General features: G+C 35.3%; 2 protein-coding genes across 9 annotated transcripts in view; one reads left to right on the forward strand and one right to left on the reverse strand.

Moving 5' to 3' along the window:
* LOC148108660 (uncharacterized) overlaps positions 1 to 16,772 on the forward strand; it is a 199,554-nt gene that overhangs the window by 164,471 nt on the left and 18,311 nt on the right. The gene's annotated exons all lie outside the window — the stretch shown is intronic.
* PTPRQ (protein tyrosine phosphatase receptor type Q) overlaps positions 1 to 16,772 on the reverse strand; it is a 258,211-nt gene that overhangs the window by 141,744 nt on the left and 99,695 nt on the right. For all 8 annotated transcript variants that reach the window (XM_087868896.1, XM_045779834.2, XM_087868894.1 and 5 more), the window contains 3 exons: positions 10,435 to 10,617; positions 9,983 to 10,084; positions 6,120 to 6,240 (listed from right to left, as the gene is read on the reverse strand). In XM_087868896.1, coding sequence (XP_087725022.1) covers positions 6,120 to 6,240; positions 9,983 to 10,084; positions 10,435 to 10,617 — 406 coding nt within the window. The remainder of the gene's footprint in view (positions 1 to 6,119; positions 6,241 to 9,982; positions 10,085 to 10,434; positions 10,618 to 16,772) is intronic.

The following is a 16,772-nucleotide window of genomic DNA, read 5'->3' on the forward strand; positions in this document are numbered from 1 at the left end:
GGCAAACTTCCTGATTTCTGCAAGAAACAAAGGAACCTGAAGTTGTATTAGAGATCTATTCATTGTCAAATGCTGACAGAATTCTATTCAAAATTTGTTAACAGTTCACAGGTCCAGCAAAGCACAGGTGGCCCACAAGTAGCCTGTTTGTGAATGGCACCCACCTTCATCCAGGTCATTCAGAAAAACAACTAGCAAGATAGAACTGAGATAGAGCTTTTAATATCCCACTAGAAACCTCAAGTTAAACAGTTCAAGGGCATCCTTGTATTGAACTACTTCCTCTATCTGTGTTCATATCTCTCACCAGCCCAGCTTAACCCCAATATTCCATTTCTACAATGCTACTTATCAACTTCCTGGCAGTGATCATTCAAATGCCTCCAAGCCTTTATATACAATTGTCCTCCCTAATCCATAGAGGATACATTCCAAGACTCCTAGTGGATTTCTGCCTGAAGCCACAGATAATTCTGAACCCTATGTATATTATGTTTCCTTGAATATATACATACCTATAATGAAGTTTCATTTATAAGTTAAGCACAGTAAGAGATCAACTAATAAAAAAATAGAATAATTATACCAATATACTATAATAAAATTATGTGAATGTGGCCTCTCTCTCTCTTAAAATACCTTACTGTACTGTACTCACCCTTCTTGTGATGATGTAAGATGATAAAATGACTATGTGATAAAATGAAGCGAGGTGAATGATATGGGCATTGGGATAGCATTAGGCTATTACTGACCTGATGATACTGACCTTCTGATGATTTATCAGGAGGATCATCTACTTCTGGGCTGTGGTTGACTGTGGGTAAGTGATATTGCAGAAAGCAAAACTGCAGTTAAGAGGAGCCTACTGTACTGTTTCCAATGAGATATTCTTCTGATTTATCAATCTATCTTTACAACCTTCCCTTTCTGATTACTTATCTATACTGTATGCTCAAACAGGTAGCTTTAATAGGGTGAAAATATTTTAGAAAACTGGAAGCAACAGAGCTAAACATACTTTTAGCATACAGAAGGCCATTTCCAAAGGTAAACTTTTATGTTATGGAGGAAATTATTCGATCAATGACATTTTTTAAAAAACTGACTTCCTAATATACTATTTAGGAAGTATTTTTAGAATTATATGGGGCGCCTGGGTGGCTCAGTCGTTAAGCGTCTGCCTTCGGCTCAGGGCGTGATCCCGGAGTTCTGGGACAGAGACCCACATCGGGCTCCTCCGCTGGTAGCCTGCTTCTTCCTCTCCCACTCCCCCTGTGTTCCCTCTCTCGCTGGCTGTCTCTCTCTCTGTCAAATAAATAAATAAAATCTTTAAAAAAATTATATTACACACAAATTTTATCTCCACTTAGTCTACAATCATTTTTAAATTCTATATATATTTCTTATCTCCCCGCAGAGTTTAATAAATATTTGTCAGACTGACTCAGAATTACTTCTCAAAATTACTGCTAAGAAAATGAGAAACATTTAAAAGCCAAGACTTCTACATAAGCTAGAATTTTCAACATTATTTTCACTACAGTCTTTTAGCTATACCTTATATGGAATTCACCTAGAAGTTTTATAAACAAAAAAAGAAAACTACTGTTAAATTTTACTAAAAATATAGAAGCAAAATTGCTGAACAAATCCAAGTTGAATTCAACTACAGATGGTTCCCAACTTGCAATGGTTCCACTTAGGATTTTTCCATTTCACAATGGTGTGCGGAGCATTACATATTCAGTAGAAAGTGTACTTGGAATTTTAAATTTTGACCTTTTCCCATGCTAGCCATATGTAATACGATCTTCTCTCACGATGCTGGGAGTGGCAGCGAGCCACAGCTCCCAGTCAGCCACATGACCAGGAGGCTCAACAACCAATACACTTACAACCATACTGTACCCATATGACCACTCTGTTTCAGCAAAGTATTCAATAAATTACATGACGTAGTCAACACTTTATTGTAAAGTAGGTCTGTGTTTGATGATTTTGCCCAACTGTAAGCTAATGTAGGTGCTCTAAACACATTTAAGGTAGGCTGGGCTAAGCTGTGACATTCTGTAAATTAGGTGTATTAAGTGCATTTTTGACTTAATGATGTTTTCAACTTATGATGGGCTTATCAGGATGTAACCCTACTGTAAGTCAAGGAAGATCCATATAAAGTAAGTAAATGAGATCTGTATCAGCTTACTATAATACTACACCTCAATCCAAAGTGTATTAAAAGAATAACTGCTCTAAGAGGACTTCATTTATTTAATGGTGGTTGCCCTCGCAATGCAAAGATTATTTATCGTTTAGACACATATAAGCATAATTTATCAATATAACAGAGCAAAAATATGCTACTTTACCAGCTTGGTAAATGATAAAAGTTATGTCACAAAACAAACTTTAAAAGGAAACATCATTTTAAAACGCAATTAGTTAAAGCAGATTTCTACGCACAGCATCTAAAAATCAAACGTGACTCACAACAGTAGTGGTTATAAAATGTTTGCACATTAACCCTCATTTTGTAGAAAAATATTCACGACAAAGAGTGAAGTCACCCATTACAATGAATAAAATTGGCAGTCTGCATTTTGTAGACATACTGAAAATAACAAACATCCAAAGATGTTGTTTTTAAAAGAATTTGGTAATTACCGGAACAACCAAAGTTATGAAAACGGAGAAATATGAAAGAAATGTGAACCCCTGAAACAGGAACACTGCTAATAACAATACCACCATCTATCCTGTATTTTAAGAGAACCACACAGATAATTGAATGGCAGTGCCAGAATTCAACCCCATGTCTCCAAAAGTGCTCCAAGTCCCAGTTTAACAAAAAAAATGTAATATTAAAACCTTTTATAAGGAGTTCTTTCTATATCCTTTGAAATCTAATTCCTGGGAGGTCTAGCTGTTAGAATTAATATATTAAGAGTTTATTTCTCTAATCTCAGTAAGTTGTGAAATAGCTTTAAAGTTTAAATGCATTTATGCATCTTTTTAAAAAAATCTTTAACACATAAAAAGAAAGATTCACATATTCCTTCCAACAGCTTTACCGGGCTTGGTTACCCAATAACTTACACACACACTCAGGCGCTTGGAAGGTCATTGAAGGGCTCCTTAACTGAACGCATCAGGGCAAAGTGGCCACATTCCCATAACTGGACTCCAAGTTCATTTTTCACAAGAACACCTTACTCAAAACAGGGTGTGGGGCAGCTGCAATTGAACCTTGCCCCTGGATTATGAAACCAGTGGAGTTACCATGATTCTTATGGCTACTCTGACTTCAGAGTGTCTTATTTATTGAAGTGGAACTTTCTGAATGGAGAGGCTGAGTTACTGCCTGCTCAGTAAAATATACATATAAAATTTTCAGTAACATTCTAGGTGCAGGCAGTCAACAGTAAAATACATGTCAGTGGCCTGTTCTTGACAGGTTTTACAGCAGCCCTGGCTCAAGGGTATCTTTCCCTACAAGAGTCTTATGATTGTCTGCTAGTTGAGGCTTTGCTTTTTTGGCTATTTGCTGGTTTTGACGAATTTACTGTGATCCAGGGTGTGTTCAAGTATTTCTTTTTAGAGTCAGCCTACAGCTGGGGATATACTTCAACAGTCTTAAAAGGAGGTCCCTGGCTCCCTCCAGTACAAACGAGGGAGATGACTCTCTTGGATGATGCCCCATGTATTGACCACCCTAATTCTGCAATCTTAAACTCTCCAGTTGATCCTAGGAGCAGCTTCTCTGACTCAGTGTCTCTATGAATCACTCTGAATGACAGTAAGAAAGGCTTGCTCCTTGTCAGGATGGAGAGAAAAATGACAAGCCTCTTACAGAATCTCTGTCTTCAGTATGCTACCATGTTCAGCAAGATCTAAAAGCTAGGGAAGGATGCGGAAGTCACCTTTGCAATCCTGCCCACTGCAGATTGGTGAGAGCATCTAGCTACCCGATGAGGGTTAAGACAGACATGATAAGAGAGCTAGGGCATTAGAATAAGCCTGAGGTTGGATCAAGGATAAAACAAAATCAGAACCTTAAAACTAGAAGCTATGACTACAGGTGGGCAGTAGCACGATTCCCAAAAGCCAGGTAAGATGAGCTATGATATCACAGACTTGAGATTCCCTGGCCCCACTTTCAGTGGGCTTCCCTTGCACCTAGAATCCATCTCATGAAGTGAGACAGAAAAGTGACACACCTCAAAAGAGAGAGAGAATGCACCACTGGGACACTAAATTTACACAGCATGATCACTGAATAGAGGGATGAGACTGTCGCTACAGTGTGGGCCAGAAACCCCAGTTGTAAAATCTAAAAGTGATTCTCACTTTTATTAACCTCTTTCACTTCCATTTTTGCTAACTCAATACGATGGTGTCAAAAATCTCAAAGTCATCATTCTTGATTCAAAAATCTAAAAATCATCGATTCATCTCTCTTTTTTTTTATCCCCACATCCAATGCATCTAGAAGTCTTGTCAACTCTCCTTCCTAAATGTAGAAAAAAGCTACCCATTTCTCTCCTCCATTGCCAGTAACAACTACTGCCCAGACCACTAAAATAGTCTCCTAGCTAATATCCCTGTTAACAGTTTTGCCATCTACAATTCTTTCTCCATTAAGTATCCAAAGTGCTTAAAATTCTCCAGTAACTCTCATTACAGTTAAAAGGAAAAATCAAATACTTTTTGTGGCTTGGCTCCTGACCTTAGTCTGCCTCCTACCCCTCAGTATTACTCTGTCTCTCTAACCCCCAGCAACACTGACATCTCTGGTCTTCAAAATGAAAAAAATATGTTTCTTCGCAAAGCCTATACAGCTGATGTTCTTTCTTAGAAAATTCCACCTTGCAGATCTTCATAGGATAAAAAGCTTCTTCTTGTTATCCAGACTGCAATTCAAAACCATTTTTCCAAAAAGGATTTCCTCAAGCATCCAATCAAAAGTAGCCCTTTTTCCCCTGACTTTCCTTCATTTGTTTGTTTATGGGATATATAGTCCAGTTATCCTTTTAGAATGTAATCTCCTTGAGGGCAGAAGTCAAATGTGTTTCTCACTCACTGGTATATAGGCACTTTATTAATTTTCTTGAATGAAGTAATGAAAAATGGATAAACGAATGAACTGGGCCACAGAGGAGAATGGTTACCTTCTCATGGCTTCTCTTCCTATTGATATTTCTCTTGTCACTCTCAATTTTTCCATGACTAGGCAAAATGACTAGGAATCAGGCAATGAAAAAAACAGGAAGTGTAGTCCTAAAGAGTGGTATGCAAAGGGTTTAAAGAGAAATAAGGAAAGAAAAGTCTTAATTTGGGAAAGAGAAGAGTAGACTTCTTTAAAACATCATAGCCTCTCAGTGTTAGACCTTCAAGTCAGGAATATAAAGGTATGAAATGCATGTTCTATAAAGTATTGTGTAAATTGTATTTCTGAGTTGAAATATTTAAAATCTACTAGGAAACATACAACTGGTGAACCTTTTTAAGAGGACTTACATGAGATCAAATTGAGGATTTTTATCTATTGAGTTTTCATGAAGCAGTAGAGCCATGTTAACTGATGTGAGATGAGCTATAGGATTTAATATTTTACATAACTGACCCATAAATAGGTAATCAAGGTAAAGGTGATCAGAAAAAAAAAAAAACAGACACACTGCTTAAATTTCACTGAAAAATTGACCTTAAATAACAGATTTATGAAGAAATATCTTCCAGTTAAATTTTAGTTAAAATTATTCTGTTCAAAGAAACTTAAGGAAGTGACATACAGAATATTTGTGTAAAACTCTGAGTTTAAAATTACATGCTTGTATTCACATATGTTGATTAGTCAATGGCTTTTAAGAGCAGAAATTTAGTATAATTATGCATGATATATACTTTTTTAGGTACAAAAAGTATGTTATTTGACTATGCTTGGACCTCTACATAGTATGGGAAAGACTTATTTCTTTAAAAAAGCATATTAACTAGCCTACTAACAATCAGGTTCTTAATGTAGCATCACATTCTGAAATAAAAAAACTACATTCCTATTATGTTACAGATTAATACTTGTTCTCAGAACTATTTCCAAAAAAGAAAAAATTTCTTACCAGACATAAACTGTGTAATAGAGGATAATTCCATTTGGCTCCAGGGGTGGTTGCCATGACAACTTCACCGTGACACCAGACAACTGTTTTACAGAGAAGTCTTGGGGGGGAGAATCAGGAGCTGAAAAGTTAGGGTGAGGATAATACATTTTATTAAACATATACAAGAGAAGGCTAAAATGGAAACACACAAAGTTTTCTTTATAAACATTTTGGTAAATGAATCAGGTACAGTGCCTTTCTCCATGAGCATGGGAGACTAATTGTTTACTTTCAAAATGAGATGATAAAAAGAGATTTTGCATGGTGGTGTTAGAACATCTGTTTCTGTGATTCAATGGAAAAAAATATTTCATGAGAAAAAAGAACAAGGGGTATGTCACAGTGATTCACCTACTGTTCAAGTACATCTTGGTAAATTATCATCCTCTAGTAAAAATAAAACTACTGGGGTGAATAAATATACTATGTAGTAAAAGTGCTCCTCAAACAATAAAAAGAAGTGGAAAAAAACCACACATTCAAGAAGTGGTAAAGTGATAAGCACAACACCAGGAGAGCAGTTAAAATGACTGACTTCACAAATAAAAACTACATTCCTCAATTTCAGTTGTCATTAAACTGTAAAATAGTATCAAAATCTGTTCACTGAGTCTTCCAAATTGAATGGTGACAAGGAAAACCAATGTAGCACATTAACAAGAATAGGGACAGGTTAGCGTCTACTTCTAATTCTGCTGTGACAGCATAAGGACTCAAATACCTTAGCCATTCTGCACTGTATAAGCACTAAAAAAGTTACTAGCAAACTTAGACAAGTTTATATTTACATTTAGATAAAACATTTAGAATGGCATTTCTCAGCTACTGTGTAACACCACAGTAATGTCTTAGAAGATTAACATACAACATTTTGCACATAGAAAGGTATAAATTACTAAAACTTTTTATCATTGTTATATATGGAAAGTGAACTCGTTGGTAGCTAATAGAAGTTTAAAGAATTTGTCCAGATCTTTGAACAATGTTAATTTATAAATTAGCATATGTGCACATCACTTCTTCCAATAATTTGGAGAAAATGCTACCTGAATTATTTTAATTTCTTTTTGATTTTCTGAATAATCTCAGCTAGAATTGTGTGTTTACATATGCTTGTATATGTATATGTGTGTTTTCATTATTTTGGTAGTAACAACTTTCCAACAACAAAAAAATTATTGAGCAGAGAAAAGGTTTATGAGATGAATTCTAAGGAATAATGGTGACGGTTATATTTGTATTTTCATTTGGTATTCTCTACAGGCACTACAGTAAAAATACTATCAAATATTGATTATCACAAGAATCCATATATCACTTGGAAATGTCTGTTTCCCAAGATATGAATTACTTCTGAGAACTCTTTCATCTGTCAAAACAAAAGCCTATGATAGTTTTACTGACATCTTTGCAAACCTAACTTTTATTATTGGGAAAAAGAGGATTTAGAACATAATATGTTGTAACTAAGCATTTTTATTCTATAATATGCTCTAAGGCTTTTATGTCAAAAAACAGATAATTCTGAGTGTTTTATTTTTAATTTCAGTATGGGTAATTTCCTTTTGAATTAAGACTTTTTATTGCTAACTAAATACAATTAACATGTCTAAAACAAAATATGTACTATAGCAGACTAACTTTTAATCATTTTGGCATTTGTATTCTAAAGAACAATTTAAAAAATGAAATTGGTGAAGGGGATTAAGAGGTACAAACTTCCAGTCATAAAATAAATTTAAAAAAATTAAATTTACTTTAAAGAAAGAAAGAGGAAAATTAGAATACATAAATGTAATAATATCTTTTGCAATCTATCCAATTCATCATGACAGAGCATATGAGAATAGATGAGAAGTGTATGCATAAGACTCTTCCTCCTTTTGGCTGGTGTGGTCTTTCCTATCTCTCACCCTCCCTCTTCACTCACCTTCCTTCAGGTCACAGCTTAAGTGTAACTTCCTCAGCTACACTTCCTCTGATGCCTCGGAGTAGCTAAAATTCCTCTTTTGTCCTTAGGAATAATTTGGGGGAATACTTAAACCAGTGATTAAAGTTACAAAGATTATTCATCCATACACAAATCAAATTTACATCTCTTTCACTAAACCACAGATTTCTTGAGGGTGAAGAGGACCTAATACCCAAGAAAGCAAATCTTCTCAGTCCTTTATCCATTCTTGATTTGCTGAAATTTTTCAATAAAAGGGTCTTGTTCTTCACCCTGTCAATCAGCAATTATATCAATGACTTGGCCAAGGACTTAGATGGTAAGTTCACCATGGTGACTTATACCATAGTAAGTTTAACAGTCCAGGCAATTCAGATAGATACACAGTATAGTTTGAAACTATTGACTTAAGTGGTTAAAAAAAAAAAAAAACACAAAAAACCACAAAAAAACACAAAAAACAAACAAACTTTGGCTGCTCAGCATATATGTTTACTACTGGTCTAGGTTCCTTCAAATTTTTACCATGAGGACTATTTCATTTAATTAGAAAAAAAAAGTGGTTACTATGTTCAGAAGGGCATTGCATAAATGATTTAGTACATCTTTCTTGGGCATTACCTAAGATGGAAAAAAGAGCTAATATCACCCCCCTTGCTCCCGGTTTTAACAATCGTCCCATTGGGAAGGATTTATTTATTAGGTTAATTTTTACTTTCTTTCAGCACAAATAGTTGAACTATAAAAAAATGAAAATTTGGACAGTTGAGTGTTGTTGGAGAAATAAGCATAGTTAGTAGATGCAATGACTAAGGAAGACCAACCTATGAGAGTACTTAGAACCAGGGACAAACCAGAGCAGCCCACTAGGATGCTTTGATGAAGTAATTTGATGGAGGCAAAAACAGGGAAGGACCTGAAATGGACAAGGCTCCGAAGACTGTCATTTTGAATAAAATAAGAACAATGCAGAAAAAAGCTTTCTTCTAGAAGTATATAATGCACATTTTTGTCCTGGTGAATGATTAGAATCTGAACATCCACAGAATGCAACCAAACTTGAGGATGGAAGAACTTGAAAGAGAGGCAGGTGGGAGATACCCTATATACACTTATGATACATCCCTCATGACAATAGGACTTCTCTTTGCAGAAATTAAAATAAAAATAACAGTCTCAAATATATACAATGTATAAAACATAAAATGCAAATCTAAATCTCAAATATATTCCTCAAAAGTAATTTTCTTAGCATGATATATGCCTAGAACTTAGTGAGGTACCAGTGTAAAGTGGTCTCAGTAGTAAAGTTGATTTTATTCAGGTTAGGAAAAGACATGTTTAAATATTCAATATGAAGGCTATTAACATTCAGGAATAGCATCTTGGCAAATTATGTAGAGAAACCTGGTAACTGGCCTGAACTCATTAGCAAGCTAATCCTAATACAGTAAAAAAGGTTGCAGGTTGACATAACAGAATCTACTACAAAACTGATTTTAATGTCTATTCTCATGAACATTAAAGTTGAAAAACACAGTCATAATGTACATTAGCTGATGTTCAAACCCTTCAAACCAAAATTTTAGCCTTAAAAATTCCGATGAAAAAAAATATTGCTGATTTCTTACAGAGCAAGGATGACTTCAGAATCAAAAAAAGAGCATTTTATACCTGATTTTATTGAACATAAATCTGACTTTGCTATCTTCTTTTACTCCATGACAATGAAATCTCTGTATAATGCTGGAATGGCACACAACTGATACCCAAGTCTAGTAGAATTTTTACATTGTATCTTCATTTTAAATACATGTTTTTTTGAAATGTGATGGATTCAAAATATATCTATATCCACTAATATATTTACCATCTTCTTCAGTCAATACACTTATGGGTTTGCTCCGCACTCCTTCACCCCTCTGTGTACTAGCAGACACCTCAATCTTGTATTGGGTATACTTCTTCAATCCTAAAAAGAAATCAAATAGATATGACTTACAAAATATCCCTTAGTAATATGCAAGAGGCAAACTATGAAATGAATTAATATTTCAATAGTAAAAACTAAATGAAAATGAAGTGGTTTCAAATAGTAAGTCATATTACAAAGACAAAATGATATAGGATAATGTGACAAAGGACTGACTTATACTTTCATGTGACTGTAATGAACTCCTTTTTTATTTAACTAAAAAGACAGAATTGTCCTACCCTGTATAAAACTAATCATATTTATCATTTATAATATAAAAGCAAACTAATATTTTGTGCCCCCTGTCAATATTAATGTAAATGCCCAACATTATACGTTATTTTTACCTTTAATGCTCTGGGTCAAAGAGGTTGTATTTATAGTTCTTTCCTCATTTCCATTACTTCTCCTGAGATAAATTGTATATTTTTGTATGATTCCATTAGGACTACTAGGGGGAAGGAATGACAGCTCAATCTCTCCAGAAGATATATTTTTGTAAGTAATATTTTCTGGTGCACTATCAGGCACTGGGAAAAAAAACAGAAACATAAATGCATAAAATAATTCTATCCTAAAAATACATTCTGAAAAAAAAAAAAAACATTTTGCTGAAGTCTTCACCCACGTGCAATAGGGTATGTATATAAGAATATCCTAAATGGAATAAAAGACACAAAACTTATACACTTAACAACTATGTAAGAAAAGATTGCATCTCAAAAGAAAATTCATTCTATGATTCTACAGAATAATGCTTATCAGATGATATTTTTATTAAAGTACTTGAGATGGTATTAAACTGTCTCTCACTGCAGAACACACAGATGCAAGAAAGAAGTTTGAAAAACATCTAAAAATCAATTTTGCCTTTCATTAATGATGATAATATATAAGAGATTAATAATTAGTTTGGGTATAAAACAAGATGTATGACAAGGCAAGGAACCTCTCCTAGATATAATGTTGCACATTAGGACCTGGCAACAAACAAGTCTCCCAAGGATACAAGATATCATTAAATAAAATACTAGTTTTATGTATCTACAAATGTTCTCATTGTATTGAATTCAATGGTCATAAAATGGTTCTCTACATATATTCAAATACCAGTACTACTTGTGGGATTCTGATTCTGGTAAATATTGAAATAGATACCCTAAATTGAATGACTATCTTAATTAAAACTCTTCATAAAATTAAAACAAACTTTTACAAGAATTGCAGACTGGACAAGAAAGTTAGAAATCTGTGGTAGCAAAAACAAAAGCAAAAAAAAAAAAAATTAAACAAAAAACAAAGTAAAAATGGGTATCCTGAAACAGAAGCTGGTACTAAGGCCAGCTTTGTCTTGGAGGAGACTGGCCAATCCTGGTGATGTTGAGTTTTTGCATTAACAGCTGTGTGGAATTCCAGATAAAGAAGAGAAAGCCCTGGGCCAGGAGAAGAGTAGGGAATATCCCTGTATAAGAAACTGGAAAACCAAAAGCACGCAATTTCAACCATTTTACTGGTCAACTCAGGGGGGTACCTTCAATGCTTCTGCAGAATGCCACAGAAAACAGTGTGAGTAGTAACTCCTGATCTTGTACAATGTGGTGTGTTCACCCTCAGGGAAGAGGGAGTGAGAAGTAAACCCACCATACAAAAGAGAACAGAGAAGAATTTTTTTTCCCCTCGCTCCATTATGGATGAAGAAGTGAAAAAGAAAGAAAAATTATGCAGTTTTGGAACTGCACACTTATCCCTAAGAGCCTGTGTGGCTCAAATCCATGGAACCTGAAGAACCTTCACTTCAGACTTTAAATTAAAACAAATCTGTAACAGAGTTGATGTTATTCAAAAGCAACTAGCAGAAGCAAACATAAATCCTCTCAGAAGGAACTCAGCTTCAACTCAGGCCACATAAATATACCACGGATAAATTTCAAGGAAAATGTGCTCACTGATAAAATCGCTAAACACACAAGCAAATCAGACCCCAATAAAGATAGCAAAGAAAAAGGAAAATAAAAATCAGTCTCTCTCTGTCTTTCCCCCTCAGACCCCCCACACAAACACACAGCAGTCAGACTTCAAAAGGCTTCAGCTATTGAATCTACCAAAGAATAAAAATAAATGTTTAATGTATTTCAACAGCTCAAACAGTACTGAAAATATGAGCAAAAAATTCTTTAGATAATAATAAATGATACTTATAGCCAAGCAGATTTGAAAGAGAACCAGACAGGCCTTCTAGAATAGAAAAACAAAATAACTGAAATTAAAATTCTTTTGATGTATCAAAAAGCACCTTTGATAGAGATAGAGAGAAATTTAGTGAAAAGGATGACAGTATTAAAAAATTATCAAGAATGTAGCTCAGAGAAAGAAAATAGGGAAAATATAAAATGGCAGTTAAGAGACATGGAGTATATATATCAAAGGAGTCTAAGATAACAGGATGAGGAAGAAGAAATATTTAAAAGAATAATGGCTAAGACTTTTCAAATTTGTTGAAAGATATCAAACTTCAGGTCAAGGAATCTCAATTAAGTTCTAAGCAGGAAAATATTTTAAAACAATCATATTTAGACATATCATTGTGAAAGAGAAGATCTTAACAGCACCAAAAAAAAAAAAAAAAAAAAAACAGGACAGATCACCTACCACCTACATAGGAATGACAATTAGACTGATAAATTGACCTCACTAAAAACCAACTGGAATTCTATACCCAGAAAAATTAACAAAAGCAAAATGAAAAACATATTCAGATAATCACAACCAGAAAATCCTCAATGAATGATGTGATAATGCATTTTAGGCAAAAAAAATATTTACGGGAGACGAAAGACCACAGTCGCAAAGATAATGGTTTAAAAATTGCCTGCATGGAGCAATAATAACAACTAATTTGAGGGGTTAAACAATTTAAACTATATAAACATTATTGCCACTACAAAGTCCTATTACAAGAATCTTTCCTTTCAAAAGAAAGAATTGAACCTTTTTTTATTGTCACTCTAAATACAACGGATATAAATTAGTAGCAACTAATAAATTTAATAAAGTAGAAAAACATGATTCAAAAGCCTTGAAAGTGTAGATGCATTACCACCTGCTCCCAGTTGTTACCTGCTATGGAATATAAGGCACACCTAATAGGGAAAACTGACATATGAATGTTGATATTTCTAAAACTTTGGGAAGAATTGTAGTTTAACACATAGTTTGATGTAGCAATATAATTCTACACATATAATCCCTTTGCATACACTCAAAATCTTCTCTAGTATCTTCCCAAGCCAACCCATCACATGGAGAAACATCCTCAACTCCTCTGAATGCTTTCTTAACCTTCTAGATCTGAATGACTTGGACCTGCTGAGAACATTACATTTTAGCACTCTTGGGTAACAGGTAGTCACTTGTTTTTCTCCTACAATCCCCAGAACCATAGGGCCTGGGAGTTCAGTAGCTGCATTTATCGCTCCTCTTTGCCATATCCAGATGGTTTCTCCTTCCTTCTACCCCTGAAGAACTCTAGTACTACCCCTCCTTAAGAGTCATCTTGGATACTATGCCACTTCTTCAAACACCTTAAAAATTGTCTCACTCCAAAGGGAGGAGGTTGGGGAGATGGATGAAATAGGTGATGGGGATTACGGATTGCACCTGTGATGAGCACCAGATGATGCATGAAAGTGTTGAATCACCATATTGTACATCTGAAACTAATATAACACTGTATGTTAACTAACCAGAATTAAAACAAAAACTTAAAAAGGGAAAAATTTTATCACCTGGATGACTGACTTCCTCTCTCCATTCTTAAGAGACGTCAACATCAATGCAAATGATCTGCCCAATTCCCTGGACTCTGTATTCCTTGATCTCCATAATTCCAAGTTTTCCTCCACCTCACTTTAACCACTAGCTTTCATGGCTATACCCAAAACCTTGTCATTACCAGTCACTGCCAGTATTCCTTTCTTTGGAAACACCTCCTATCTTTCCAGCTTACTGACCTTTGTACTGACAATCCAACAATTCTTTGACCCTCATCATAACTTCACTGTTCATCCCTCCCTATGTCCTCCTCTCCCTACTCACTCAGGCCAGAGCCCATCGCCTACCGCCAAAACCCGTCCCTGGTAATCTCCATCAACTCCTTCTGCTTCCATCTTGCTTTCTAGCAAAATTCCAATTCGAGTTGAACTGAGCTCATTGCTATTCCAGATCTGCAATAGGACAGCTGAAAACATCAAAAGAAAACAAAACTCCATGCTAACTAGCCTCATTTAAATTAAAACCTCAAATTTCAAATGAATCATTTCCACTTCCCAGCAGCCTATATTTTACTTTAGTCAGTTCCGTCTACAGCTTTGTTGTATTTGTTTTCACCATCCTCTCTGTCCACAAACAGCCAAAATCCCTCCCCACTTCTTATTCAAAGCTGAGAAACTTGCTTCCCACTTCATTGAGATAATAAAAACACTCAGAAGGGGGGCACCTGGATGGCTCAGTCAGTTAAGTATCTGCCTTCAGCTCAAGTCATGATCCCAGGGTCCTGGGATGGAGCCCCACATCAGGCTCCCTGCTCAGCGGGGAGTCTGCTTCTCCCTCTCCCTCTGCCTGCCACTCCCCCTGCCTATGCTCTCTCTCTCTGTCAAATAAATAAATAAAATCTTAAAAAAAAACCCAAACTCTCAGAAGAGAACTGCATTATCTTCCTTCTACTGATTTTCCTTTAACTGCTTTCTCGCCTTACTCCCTTTCAAGGCATAACCTTGCACTTCTTTTTTTTCCTTTCAAGTTTTTATTTAAATTCCACTTCATTAACATACAGTGTAATATTAGTGGCAGATGTAGAATTTAGCTATTCATTCCTTACATACAACACCTAGTTCTCATCATAAGTGCCCTCCTTAATCCCCATCACCTATTTCACCCAACTCTCTACCCACTTCTTCTCCAGTAACCATCAGTTTGTTCTCTATAGTTAGGAATCTGTTTCCTGGTTTTCCTCTCTTTTTTGTCCCTATGTTCATCTGTTTCATTTCTTAAATTCTGCACACAAGTGACATCATATAGTATTCAACTTTCTTTGACTTATTTCGCTTAGCATAATACTCTCTAGTTCCATCAATGTCATTGTAAATGCCAAGATTTCATTCTTTTTGATGGCTGAGTTAATATTCCATTGTATAAATATACCACATCTTCTTTATCCATTCAACAGTGAACGAAAATTTGCCTAGCCCTCCATTTCTGTGCTAGATTCCATTCTTTCTATCTAGTCAGAAGTTTTCTAATTAAAGTTATTCCCTCTCTGTTGTGTTATTGGTTTTTCTCTTTTTGTTGATTTATTTCTGTATTGTATACATGTAAACACACACATTATGTCACAGCAAAAGAAAAATAAAGACACTTGACTCACTTTGCCCTTTCAACTATTGCTCCTTTCTGGCCTCCATGCCATATCAAAATTGGTCAAAATTCACCTTTACTCATTCTCTCAACTTTTTAAATCTGTCATCCTGTCTTAGTCTCACTTCAGGTAGGCATTTTCCCCCATTTTTCCGTGAAACCTTCTGTCATGAAGTCACCAGTGACCTCCATAATGCCAAACCGTTCATCAGTTATAGACCCTCATCTCATCTTACTTCACTGGCAGCAGTAATTGACATAGGAAATAAATTCCCTCTATTTGAAAATCTTTATTCACTTGCATTGCAAGACACAATTTTCTGATTTTTCTCTTACCTCACCACTGCCACTTCTGCTTAGTCCTTGACTAAATCCACTCTGACTTCTCCAAGTCTGTAGGTCATATTGCCCGAGAACATAGGTGTCTGCTTCTTTTCATTGCTATCTACACACCCCCTGAGGTGACTTTATCTCATCCCTTGATTTTAAATTGTATATTCAACCCTGGATCCTCTCCCTGAGTTTCAAACTTACATATCCAATTGCCTTCATGACAGGTATTCAGATACTTAAAATGTGCCCAAAACAGAACTGAATTTCCTCCAAACTGACCTGTTCTCCAGCCTTCCCTATGTCAGTAAATGTACCACCATTCACCCAGATATTCAAACGAAATACCTAGTAAGTAATCATGTTTTCCTCTTCATTCCCAAATCCAACATAGTCAGCAATGATCCTCCAAAACTGCAAATCCTATCATGTTCTTGTCATAATTATTCAAGAGCTACTCATTACAATTAAACTCCAAACCTCTTAGAATAAAACCAAGAATCTGCACAGTCTACCTTTGCCAGCCTGTCTCTCCTCACCTGGTAATTCTCTCCCCATAACTTATAGTACTTGAACGACAGAACTGCTCTGCTCTTCCTCAACCACATTAAGTATCTTCCCACTTGAGGAATTTGGCTATTGCTATTCTTCCTTCTGGAGTACTTTTCTTCCATATCCTCATCTAATTTACTCATAAATTATTAATATCTCTGGGCAAATATAATTTCTTCAGAGAGGGCTTCTCTCAGTCCTCTACCTCAAATAGTGCGTTTACTAGTCAATAACTCTCTTTTCTTTCCCTGGTTTTTTTTTCTTACTAGAATTTACCACTACCAAAGTCGTATATATTACTTGTTTACTGCTTCATTTTCTGTGGAACTTCTAAAACGTTAAGTTCCAGGAAAGTGGGAATTTTGTCTTACTGCTATATCTACAATGCATA

The sequence above is a fragment of the Ursus americanus genome, chromosome 17, assembly GCF_024610735.1.
Source record: "Ursus americanus isolate L20-20 chromosome 17, mUrsAme1.1.p, whole genome shotgun sequence".
In the NCBI taxonomy this organism is placed as follows: Eukaryota; Metazoa; Chordata; class Mammalia; order Carnivora; family Ursidae; genus Ursus; species Ursus americanus.